At 34.2% G+C, this 12826-nt stretch overlaps 2 protein-coding genes across 8 annotated transcripts in view; one reads left to right on the plus strand and one right to left on the minus strand.

The window, feature by feature from the left end:
* tead1b (TEA domain family member 1b) overlaps positions 1-5520 on the plus strand; it is a 66634-nt gene extending 61114 nt beyond the window's left edge. For all 7 annotated transcript variants that reach the window (XM_069181889.1, XM_069181888.1, XM_069181890.1 and 4 more), the window contains 3 exons: positions 513-653; positions 1252-1404; positions 1800-5520. In XM_069181889.1, coding sequence (XP_069037990.1) covers positions 513-653; positions 1252-1404; positions 1800-1913 — 408 coding nt within the window. In that variant the 3' untranslated portion in view covers positions 1914-5520. The remainder of the gene's footprint in view (positions 1-512; positions 654-1251; positions 1405-1799) is intronic.
* The window catches only part of LOC107075787 (TBC1 domain family member 10A), a 111228-nt gene that overhangs the window by 4168 nt on the left and 94234 nt on the right, over positions 1-12826 (minus strand). The gene's annotated exons all lie outside the window — the stretch shown is intronic.

Below are 12826 nucleotides of genomic sequence, written 5' to 3' on the forward strand. Positions count from 1 at the left end.
TAAACAGCTTCTCTCATCCTTTTGTTTTAGTCAGTGATGAGCATTTGATACAACTGAATTAGATTCAATTCAAAATACTTGATTATTCATCTCCAGGGGGATGAACTTCTTAAATAAGTAAATACCCTGAACAAAATGCTTTAAAAGCCATGCCTATAGGACACTAGAGCTCTTCAGTAGAAAAAGAAATATTCACTTGTACCTTCAAGAGAGATGTTTCTTTGTTCCACTTATCTTTATTTCCACTTAAACCAAATTGTCATCCAAAAGCAAATATTGTGTACTTTTTGGAATTGGCTAACTGATGCTACTAGAATTATTGCTTAAAGCCATTCTTCCTCTTATAGGTTTAAGTTCCTTCATTAAGCTTTTTAAGATGTTAACACTGCAGCAGATGTCCGAGCACCGGAAGAATCACTTGATTCAAACCTTGAATGCCAACAGTTGTTTTTAATGAGACGAAAACGATCCCTTCCGGCTAAATGTTTAAATGTGAAATGTTTGGTTTCCAGGCTGACTTGAACTGCAATATTCAAGATGATGCCGGAGCATTCTATGGGGTGACAAGCCAATACGAAAGCTCTGAAAACATGACAATCACCTGCTCCACCAAGGTGTGCTCCTTCGGCAAACAAGTGGTGGAAAAAGTCGAGGTGAGTCTTCCTTTTAGTGAAACTACTTTGTTTTGCATACAATGCGTGTATTTTGAGGTTTCACTGCTTCCCTTGTCGAATGGGCTCATAAATTCATCTGACCCTTACATTTTGTTATGCTGTTATGTAACAGAATGGTGACTAGAATAAATTTCTTTGTTTACAGCAGTATTTGCACGTTTCATTAGGTTATCTTCAAAAGTGATAATATTGTTGAAATAATACTTAACATGTAAGACTATCAATGTAGATTCAACTTTATCAACTTGTAGACAATACTAGCACTAGCCCAGAGTAGTTGTCATTGCTAATATTAAACAGGAATGACTCAGCTTGTTAGAACAATGACCTAATGTCTAACATGAATACTACGCAACGTTGATTTATAAATTGCAATTCATATTTTAATGGGCAGAAAAGTTACAAAACATGTTATTGTTTTACTAGGGCTTTTGTTTTTTTTACTGTTCTTTATTATATAAAATAATACCATTTTAGACAGATTGTCAAACATGATATCTTTCTACCAAATTTAACCTTTAATTATGTCCATAAGTTTTTAAAACCCTTATCCATGTAACATTTGCATTTTTTCCAGACTGAATATGCAAGGTTTGAGAATGGACGTTTTGTATACAGAATAAGCCGCTCACCCATGTGTGAATATATGATCAACTTTATTCACAAGCTCAAACATTTGCCAGAAAAATACATGATGAACAGTGTACTGGAGAACTTCACAATCTTATTGGTAAGTTACTTTATTTCAGAATGTGCACCTCATTGTGCGAGTATTGTGTGAGCGTGTTAAATTGGTTAAGTTTAATAAGTTTGTAAACTCAGTACATATATAGCATTAAAAGATTTTTTAGCCAGATGTCACTTATGTAAAAGTATTATGAAAAATGCATGATGTAACAAGTGTTGTACATTAATTATGTAATGCACCCCATAACTCTTAGTGTTGCCTACCATGTACTTCTGTTTCCAAAACTCATTAATGTGCTCAACATGAAACATTTCAGAAACAGAAGAGCCAACACCTTTAAATAAGCATTGAGCATTTAGTCTTGGTTATCAAAACCAGATTGTATGTTGTCATAAGTAAGCTTTAACGCCTGGTGATAACCCCTCTCTTTGTTTCAGGTGGTAACAAACAGGGACACACAGGAAACCCTACTCTGCATGGCTTGTGTTTTCGAAGTGTCGAACAGTGAACATGGAGCCCAGCATCATATCTACAGGCTTGTGAAGGAATGAGAGTAGAGGAATTTACTGAAAACCTTAAATATAGACTGACAACCTCAATACAAGTGGCAGTGCCTCTAATCAAAATCAAACCCAGATTTATTTTCAGTCAGATTTGGGTGAAGTCTATTTTTTTTGTCTTTATTTTTAATGTATATGTGTATGACTACAGCTGTGAATTACGGTACAGTTGTAAAATGTTTTGATACTGAAATAGTTCATTTTAACAGATGATTAATCGATACCTGTTCTGAGGAAGATGTGTGTGTGTGTGTATATATATATAATGTGGCAGTACGGAAAGTATAACAGAATTATCTGTTGGTCAGGTTGCATTTGGTCAATAGATTTATTTCTCTTTTTCATTTTTTCCTGTGTTGTCAATTAAGAACAGTTATCAAAGACACTAGTTGTTATATCAAGGGTTGTGTAAACTGTATAATATATATAGAGAGTTTTTTTCCAAAGAAAGTATTTCAAAGATATAATTTTGGATAAATAAATTAACAAAAAATACTATTTTCGAGACAAAAATCATGACCAACATGACTACAGATACACTACGTTATCAAAACATTTGCAGCGTTCATAAATTACTGAAACTCTATATTCTGATATTCTGTTAGATACTACGCTTAATTTAATCTTAAATCAGGTGACTTTTTAAAAAGTGACTAACTGAAAAACTAAACGCACTGTGATATGGAAGCTTATATTTGCTTCTTTCTGGCCTAAGCCATGAGAGATCACAACTGCAATAAGAACAATGTCAATTAATGCATTTTGATTCCTTTCCCAAAGCTGCAAATGGATTTTGCCCAGTAAAAGTATTTTCTCAAAAAAACAAAATGAAAGCACTACACTCAATTGTTGCCTTGTCCGAAGCACTTGGTTCCTCATTAGGACATCTCTTACTGAGGTTGCCTACTTTCTTTGCATATTTTTAGATTAGCAATGGGAATTATTTTTGTGTAAAGAAAAGGCTGGGATCATTTTTAAAAGAATATCAGTTTTGCTGGGAAACCAGATAAAGTTCACAAGTTTCCATGGCATTTTTTTGTTATGGTGCGTAATTCCTGAACAGGCTATCGGCATGATTGGGGGTAACTGAAATATTACGGTTAGATATTTTTTCCTATCCAATACCAGCTGGTTGCTGCCTTTACATTCATCAAATTCTATGAATCTGTGGCCTACAATATTCATTTTATATTACTCACAAGCCTTAAATGTGGTGGTGTGGATTCCAAAAGATGCCACTAAAACTGTGAGCTCTTTCCTAAGCTGGAAGACTTTCTTGTTATTGTCGAACTTTGTAGGAATTTTATCACACACAGAACTGCCAAAGTATAACAGTATACAGTGCCTTAGTGTATGTTGTAATACTGACCTTTGTTTACTTGTACTAAAAATGTCTATTTGGGTCTTGAATATTAAGAAGTAGCAAATCGATTGCAAGAAAGGAGTATCTGACAGTAGCTGCCATAGTCTCTTACACACGCACAGACACCAACCTGTACCATGTCAGAAACGAACTGTGATTCATAGAATGTGCAAAAAAACCTTAAAGAATTTACTCACTTTCATGTGATTATTTTTCACAGGGTAGAACAATATATACTAAACAAACTTTGCCTTTTTTTAATCTAAATGACCAAAAATAGAGATCTTCTCTAGCAATTTCCTGCACTGTAGCATGAAAGTGCCTTTGGTTTGGTATTTCCAGCTTAGAAAAGACAGATTCAATATTAAGTATTAACTAATTGTAGCAAGACCAAAAAAGAGAGAGAAAACAGATCACCACAATGCCTTTTTTTTAGTTTTGTAATGAAATAACAAGGCACATCGTGTCTTTCACGGGAGAAACTGAAATTTAGTATTCATTATTATGAATATAAATTAATTTTCTGTACTGAGGAAGGGTGTAAAAATTAATCTTTAATACATTGGAGCAGTAAGAAAAAAGCACCAGTATCTGATGTTAACATCTATGAAATGAGTTGCAAACCATGGTAAGCAAAGGGGTTCCACCAAAGTGATTTTTAACTCTCTTGCTGTTGGAATCAGTCATTTGATGGGCTAGTTAAAATTTGATTGTTTTCTTCATGTCACTTAGTGCTGTGTGTTATTACAAGAGAGTACTTCTGTGGATTCTGGGTTTAAAGGAGTCACATTCACGTGACACTGCAAACACTCCAGTAATTCTAGAACTGGGTAAATCTGATTGGCCAAAATGAACAGATTTCTGGTTTGGGACAATTTTTATATATATTTTTTTTCCTTTACGTGAAGACTGTTACCTTATTTTTAATCCTACTATTTTGCAAACCTATAGTGCCACAGGAGTTTTCGGATTGAAATAACACATCTTGCCTTGTTGGTTTGACTGAAGTCATTGTTTGATTTCTTGACAGCTCCAGGTGCAGAATAACATGAGGCTTAAAGCTCTGTTTGGAAAGGCCAGTTAAAAACCCAAGGGATGAGACTATAGCATATAGTCCACATGCTAGCTTTTCCATTTGACTTTCATCTCCCTCATCTAAAAACTGTCAAAACTAAGGAAATTGGTTCATCAGCCGTTCCCAAAATTCACTTTGGAAGGAGTGCTCCCACTTCCCACCCCCCAAACCCTTTGGTGCCAGAATACAGCAGCTTAGTTTTTTTTTACTGTCCAACTCCATAAATCTATATTATGAAAAAGCCAATCCCTTTTTTTCTTAAAGTATTGTTAAAATGTTTCATGTAATGGCAACAGCTCTATAGAAACACTTTAAAAAGATATCAAATCAAACACTATTTTTGCCCATCTTGCTATGTGCCTGAAGTTTTGTATAATTTCAAATCAAATAGCCTTTATTTGTTTTACCTTCAGGTTTTGTTTCGTGTTTGACAGCTGTTTTGCCCTGTGTACGTGTTCACATTTATAAATAACTTAAAATTAACTCCGTTCATGTTTTATTGTGCTGTATGTATAAAATGGTTTTGTGATGACTTCAGCTTATTCAGAATTCGGTCAGTGGTGAATCTGTTACTGCCCCGCTGCTGGTACATTTGCTATGTAAATTCCATTTTGAAAGATCTTATAATACCTCTCCTGAAATTTGGATTTATAAGATTCTTCTCTTTAAAGATTGAATGTTTGAAGAATATTATTTTAATATAGTGGACAATATATAAAGATGTCAAAAGGAATTTCAACAAACATATCAGCAGTACAGTTCTTGTTTTTATTTCTGTTTGTGTTTTGTCTGTGTAGGTACTGGTACCTTTTGTTTATAACCATTTTAAATGTTGGCTTTAACGTGAACTTTTTCTTTAGTTCAGGTAGTATGAGAACTATAGGGTTTGTGTGCAGAGAATTTTTTTAAAAGGTGCTTTGTATAAAAACATGTATCCTGGCTTTTCTCGGTACAAATGTGTGATATCTTTAATATCCATGACAGTAAAGTGCAGGAAAAGATAGAAACACCTGCCACACTTGTGTGTTCTTTACTGCTGATGGTCTTGTCTTTGCTCAGTAACATTTTGATGCCTTCTTGATAAAGTGGTAGATATTTTGTAGCTTTCTAGGAACTTTGTATGCATACAATATCAATTGACAATAAATAATAAAATCATGTGTCTGTCTGGTTTTTCGGATATTGATGAATGTCTCAATCATTATAGTGCCTTCAGAGCCTCTGTACCTTCAGCCTGCTGCTTTTTTCCTCCACTGTGGAATATCACTGGCAGCTAAACGAATGTAGTTTTTATCACCACTCAAACACCCTTTTATATTTCCCTGAGACTAATTTTAATACAAATCCTAATTTATTACCATCGTATGTTTTCAGCACTGTTATTGTATAATTGTGAAATTACAGAAGGAAGTCTAATGTAATTATGACTCTTTTAAACATTAAGCATAAAGCCAAATCCAACAGTTTCAATTTTCTACTGGATGGCACAGGGTTAATAGTTGGTGACACTCTAATATAATTATGGCTAACAGGTCTTTCCCAGAATTCAGTGTTTTGTGTCCCTTCTCTGTGCACTCATTCAGTCCTGTGGGGAATTGCTGATAACTCTATTCTCATTGGAAGGCTGTGGAGTTAAAGGAAAATCTGTATCTCAACTCCCACAATTCTATTTTAATGGTAGATTGAACTCTCATGAAAGTGAAAGGACCTCTACAAACAGGTGGTTGAGGATACTTTTCTTGGAACACCTTAAAGCACATTAAAAGATCACCATTTCCACACTTATATTTAAACCAAGAAATACTGTTCAACCAATATGCCTGTATGTCAATTCTTTAAATTACATCTTGAAAGTCAAATGTCTCCAGACCATTTCAAATTAGATGACAAACATCAGCCAGGATTGGTTCTAAATGTCTTGAGTTTCTTTTTTTTTAACTGCCAGGTCATTTTACATGCTTTCTGTAAGAGAAACATTTGACACAGGTGGTCAAATTGAGGCATCAGAAAGTGAAGGTGTGGAGAAGGGAGAAGGGGTCCCCCATGTGGTGTCTTGGGGAAAGCAAGGTATGGTGTTTGGGGACCTAGTCTAGTGTTGCTGTATCTTATAGCTGTGGAGGCAGTAAGGGGAGGATATCTAATGTACGGTATTGCTGTGCTTGGCACAGATGATTGGTTAGTTCTAAATAAGACCCCTCTTTTATGATGATGCTACTTGGGATCCAAATGTCAAACTGCCACAGGCTGCATTTAAATACCAATGCTATACAGTGATAAAAGCATTTAGCCAGGGAAGGAATGTATAAATGCATTATATGTATGGTTATTTTAAGGTTTAATGGAAAGCAGTCTTTCAATTTAATTTGCAGTGTGAGGATTTAAAACTACACAGAGGTTTAAAACTGATTTTTTTTAATTAATGGGTATTTAAATTGACCAGGATGAACAAGGCGCATTAAAACAAGGTATTTTTAAGATTTAACTTTAAGCAAGTAAAATGCTGATGCTTGGTGCTTGGAAATAATTTAAGCAAAATATTTCAGGATATCAGGCCCATTTAACATAACATTAACAATTACACAGTACACTAAGCAAAACAACATGGTACCACTCAAGAAAAACATGTAGCCAAGTGGTTTAGTCTTCATAAATAAAATGGCCTGAACCAAATTAACACAAGCAAACCAAAAACATGGTTTAAAAACTTCTCACCAAGATTTTATATTGGGCTATTTGTTGGTGTTTTTTGTGTGTCCTAGATTATCCATAATTTTGCAAAAAGAAATGGAGCAACAATAATGTGACTTGCTACTGAATATGAATTGTGATTGACGCTACTAAACAAGTGTATCTGAGGGCATGGTGGTAGCAGTCTACAATCTTTGATTATGATAGCTTGAATGGAAAGGAACAGTAAAATAAAAACTGCTAGTCTGTCTGTAGACTTGCATTATTTACATCTTTTAACACTTGTTTTTAAAACAAGGTAGTTGCAGAGCGCCCAAGTAAAGGACATAAGCTATGGTTTTAACCCCCCCCACTTATGTGCAGTTTGACCTCATATAATCCTTGTATTTCAGCAGTAGTACACCTCAGTGTAGAGATCATTTAAAGTTTTTACCGAAATCGTGCTCCTTACAGAAAGCAAGTATAGGCACTTCCCTGTGTACTTACTGTAAATTGCAGTATTTAATAAGAATAGAGGGGTGGGGGCAGTTTTGCTGGCACAGCCTTGGAAGTTCCTTTGCTGTTAAGCGTGATATTTTCACAGTACTGCATTCAAGATTATCATCTACTACATCAGCTGTGGCAGTTCTGTGTAATAACTGCTCTGGCTGACCTTCGTGATTAAGATCAGCTGTTACTTAAGACACTAGCTGCTGCTCTCTCCGAGGCAAGTTCAGTCACACGATTGTTCCTTCAGTAAGATTGTCTTTCCTCTTCCCTTAGGAATAAAAGACTGAGAAAAACATGTTGTAACACAGACTGAGCTTGGGCAAACCCAGATTTATTTGCACTCACCTCAGTGCTGTTAAGAAAAAGATTCCCATGTGTGATGTGGATACGACACAAACAGCATGCCAGGCAAGCCAGCTTTAAATGTTCACAGTATATGCTTTTACCTCAGTAACAATTAGTACACGATCTGCAAGCAGTGTTTTGGGAGCGACTGTGAATAATACTGTTATGGCATGGTCTGGTAAAGGGAGAAATGGGAAGGCTGCTAAACACTATAGTTGATCTTGTACATAGTTTTGTCATTTTAAGAAGGACCCTAAATGTCAAAGGAAATCCAAGCCTAAATGTAGTAGGTGTACCTAAATGTCAAAGGAAATCAAAGTCTAAATCTATACTTTTAGAACTAAGTCTAAACTATACACAGCCGATAACCCTGGCCACAAACTGCTCTCCCCCCTGCACTCTGGCAAACGTACAATTAAAACACATAGCACTAGATTCAAGAACAGCTTCTATCCCACTGCAGTACACATCCTCAACAGCTCACTGCAATGCCTCAGACTCAATACACACCTGCATGATGCACTGTTTGCATGGTCCACTGTGTTTTCACTACTACACATTTATTTTTCCAGTTATTATTTATTATGTTTTTGTAATGTACTGTCTACATTGTGTGGTGTTTTCTGTTATTCTGTGTATGTCCCGAGAGATCAGAGCAATTAAGAATTCCAATGTATGTGTACATATGGCGATAAACTACTCTGCTCTACAATACTACAATAATTTATAGCCAGTGCTTTGGAATTGTTAATATCAGAGAGAGAATTGGGATGGTGGAGACTGTCTTCCAAAACATGCAGATGAAAAACTGAGGTTACAGAATGAGTTACTGAGGTTTCCTATATTCCCAGCATCAATCTGAGGTTTCAAACATAAATCTTTTTAAAATATTCAAATACTTTCACATTATTAATGCTTGACCTGTAACAGGTCCACATTTCTACCTCATCTACTTTTATATACTGTGTTTTATTGTATGTAAGTGATATTCACGAACCATGAAATATTTTCTGCATTTGTTGCCACCTCACGGTTTCATGGTGCTTTCCTTCAAACACAGGGCACATTCAAGACCAGATTCATACAGAACAAATCTTCCTGCTATACAGTGTCACATCTATTGCGAAATGAAAATTGAAACGTGGAACTCTTTTTCAAAGAAAAAGATAATGTTGGTCAACTGAGAATTATTTGTCACCTACAGTGAACTCCCTCTCAAGACAAATTGAGTGTCTTTTCAGATTTGCCACAGATGTTAAACATTGATAAGATTAAAATCAGTCCACAGTAAACTCTTTGAGCATCAGAATTTATGGTTAGCTTTTGAACATACAAATTAACCTTCATTTTAAAAATACTTTTTTTCTTACTGGGTATAAGAAGTCACAGATAATTGTGTTACATTATTCTTGCCAAAGTCAATTATTTCAGTCTTTGAGAGTATTTTCCTCTGACAGCCAAACAGCAAATATTAATAAAGCTAAACAAATTAAATAAATTAGACTTTAGTGCTTTTCAAAAAGAATTTCTGTTCTTCTGTTACTTTAGAGTTGTTTGCATTTCAGCTGCACCTTAAAATATTATTTTGATGTATTAGCTAATTATTTTATAGCTATGCAACAACGCAGAATAACTTTCTTAAATCACTTTATAGACTTGTAAATAAGAAACTGCCTAAATGATTACTGAATAAAGTGTGCCTCTTTTTCTCAGTTCCTTCAATATTTAATCCATGACTTAATGACTCATTACTTTTTAAACAATATTTAATTGCTCTTCATTTATTGAATTACTGTATCCAGTTTTTACCTTATATTTTAACTATAAGTCTTGTTTCAATAGATAATGAATAGTAAAAGATGATATTTTATTGCACAAATTGGGATTATTTTTTATAATAAAGGTATCTGCTAAATAAGAACTATTAATTATACTGTTTAAAGTACAATGTACAACGATATGTCTTTATAAACATTTTGTTTTCTGGGAGCTATTTAAAATACAAATGATTTCTGAATGTACTATTCAAAGTAACTTCTCAGCGCTGAGAAGAATAAAACAAAATTTGCCAAGTGGCACTCTGTGTGCCCCAAGAGACTCGACATTTGCTGCTTTAAATATTTAGTACTACACAAACACATGCAATAAAATGCCAAATATAGAACCAGCTGTTCCCAGTATGCCACAGCTTAGGTTGAGTTCCCAGGCTAAGCAGTCCCTGTCAGACACTTAACCATTTAAAATGGATCCCAAATCCTAAATCTTAAGGAGCATAATAATAGCACAAATCTAAATTACATGTTTCTCAAGACAGTATTGTTTTATACAACACGTTTTTTTATAAAAATACATTCTAAAAAGAGGGTAAAAAGTTGTAACATCTAAATACTGGACATAATTTGACTAAGGACTTCAATTCAAAAGCTCTCATGTGCAGGAAGCCAAACTATTTTGTATTGTCTATTTTTTAGGTAGAGCTGGTGAGATAACTTCACAAATATTGAAAATATGATTTATTCAGGGGGAAAATGTCCTTCGTTTAGAAATGGGATCAATACATGAGGGTTAGACCACTCTAAATATCTTAATAATAATGTCTTGTGTTTATGTAGCAGTCTCTTCCCAAAAAATTCAGGTATTTCTGGGGTAAACAATTGACCATCTGACCATTCTCAGGGAGCACTGTGCAGGATTTCAATCTTGTACTTTAAAAAGGGGGAGAGCAACCTACAGAGTCCAAAATGATTATTTCATTAACTGCAGTATTTTAACAGCTTTCCTCAGCTCTTGAGGTGCTGCAGATTAAAATACACTATAAAGCCCACTGGAGTTGGGCAGCCCTGATTTATAGACTGAAACACCATACTAATAGCATACTAATGCTTATGTTACTGGACTATATTAAATATATTCGTGTAAATTACAATTAATTTATTAAAACCTGATTTTATAACGGGTTATTTCCTCAAGATGCTCTGTCATGTTAAAACCAAGAGCAAGAGGGCGCAGTACTTAAGGTGGACACAAGAGGGTACCATGCTCAACAAAATAGTTTCAAAACTCAACCTTAATCAAGTATTTGTTCTCAACTCATGTAACTTGACAGCTATTGAAAACAACCTTATTTTGTAATGTTCTGTATCAGAATATCTGCGCTTTATGCAGTATTTCATAGTCCAGCTGTCATAACTTGTTTCTCAAAAAATATTTCTCAAATTAAATCACAGTTGTTCTTGTTTTTAGCTTTATTCGTGCAGTAGACAACTGTTGTGATGTTTCAATATACCTATCAGAAAATGTCAGAGTGAAGTGCACATTATTTCAAACTTGTTCTACAGTGTCTTCTTATAGCTTGTGGTACAGGTGTGAACTCCCGAAGTAAAAAATAAATCTAAAATAAAAAGTCTGCAATGGCTAACATTCATAAAATTTATACATTAACTTCTACAATGAAGATTTCCTATTGTACAGCAATCATACACTAATAACTTCCCACCTGAAAAAACAAAACAAAATGAAAACAATCGCATATGAATAAATTCTTCACATCTGTGTTTTTGTGTTAGAATGGAGTGATGAACAATAGGTAGAATATCAAATGGAACTTTAATAAAAACACTGACTTTTTAAAATAAGTTGTGGTTTCTGATCTCAACAGTTATTTTCTTAAAAGTTTTTTAATAGCATGCTCTGTGGTAGCAAATGATATTGAACAACATTTAATGCAGATCAAAGAAAATGATTTTTTTCCCTTTATTTTTCAAAGGCATGGGCATGTCCTTTTAAAATCTTAAAAACTACCGATCATCTCGAGGAAAACATTCTCTGCCAAGAAAGCATAAATTACACATTTTATATAAAAAAGGAAAAAACAGACTCCTAATGTTACAAAAGCAAACACTTAAACTGCCTACAGGGACTTTGCAGTTAGCATTGTGCAAGATTTATGTGACACAAATTTACTGCCTCCTTCTTCTTAGAATGAGTGGAAATTCTGTTTTAGGAATTTGGCCTTAGATACAGTAACCACAGCTTCATCACATTTCTAGTTCTCCTCCCTACTTGTTCAATGACTTTCATGAAGTCCAGAACCCACACAGGTTACAAGGCTGTGTGTTCTCACAGTCTTTTGATTTTTTACCTCTCTATATTTAAAACTGCACATTCAGCTATTTTTGTAATACTTTAAACAAATGAATGTCATACAGATGTATGTCATTAAACAGCATGATGATGTCATTGTATATAATTCAATGTTGTATACGCTGTATGGTTAAATGTAACTTGAAGTAATTTTTTACATTATAATGCTGAGTCCTTAAGTGTACTAGCGTACTAGCACTTAGGTATATGAATTATATTAATTTAAAATATCCTGGATAAAAAAGTCATACAATTATATTATTAGACCTTTAAGTAATAGTTAGATCTTCAAAGACCACACTACTTAGGTTCTAAAGGTTTTATGTCTTTATTCTATTTGTATTTTAAAAAGGAACAGCTGAACAGTATGTTGTTTTCAGGGAATACCTTGGGAAAGTACAGGTGAGTACTGTTGATAAAACTATTGTTTATTAGAGAAAAGCAGCAGCATGCTTCTACATGCTTTAGAAGACAGATCTTAGCATATTATATATATAACATGCTAGCTGAGCACAAAACAATGAGTTAGCATACAGAGTTAAGAGTAATAGGTGTGGTATTCATTGTCGCTCATTCATTGTCAATAGACAGTCTTTCAGAGGTTTTAAGGCCATTAATATTGATATACTCTTCAAGGATATGCAAAATGTGTTTATGTGATTCTGTTAATGTATTCACAGTATCCCAAACTAGATTTGAATTATTGTAGATGCGCTGTTTTATTGGTATACTGTATATATATATTAATATAAGCTATGAACATTTTTTAAAGCCATTCCTTTCAAACAGCACACAGAAACT

This window comes from Lepisosteus oculatus, chromosome 21 (genome assembly GCF_040954835.1).
Source record: "Lepisosteus oculatus isolate fLepOcu1 chromosome 21, fLepOcu1.hap2, whole genome shotgun sequence".
Taxonomy (NCBI): domain Eukaryota; kingdom Metazoa; phylum Chordata; class Actinopteri; order Semionotiformes; family Lepisosteidae; genus Lepisosteus; species Lepisosteus oculatus.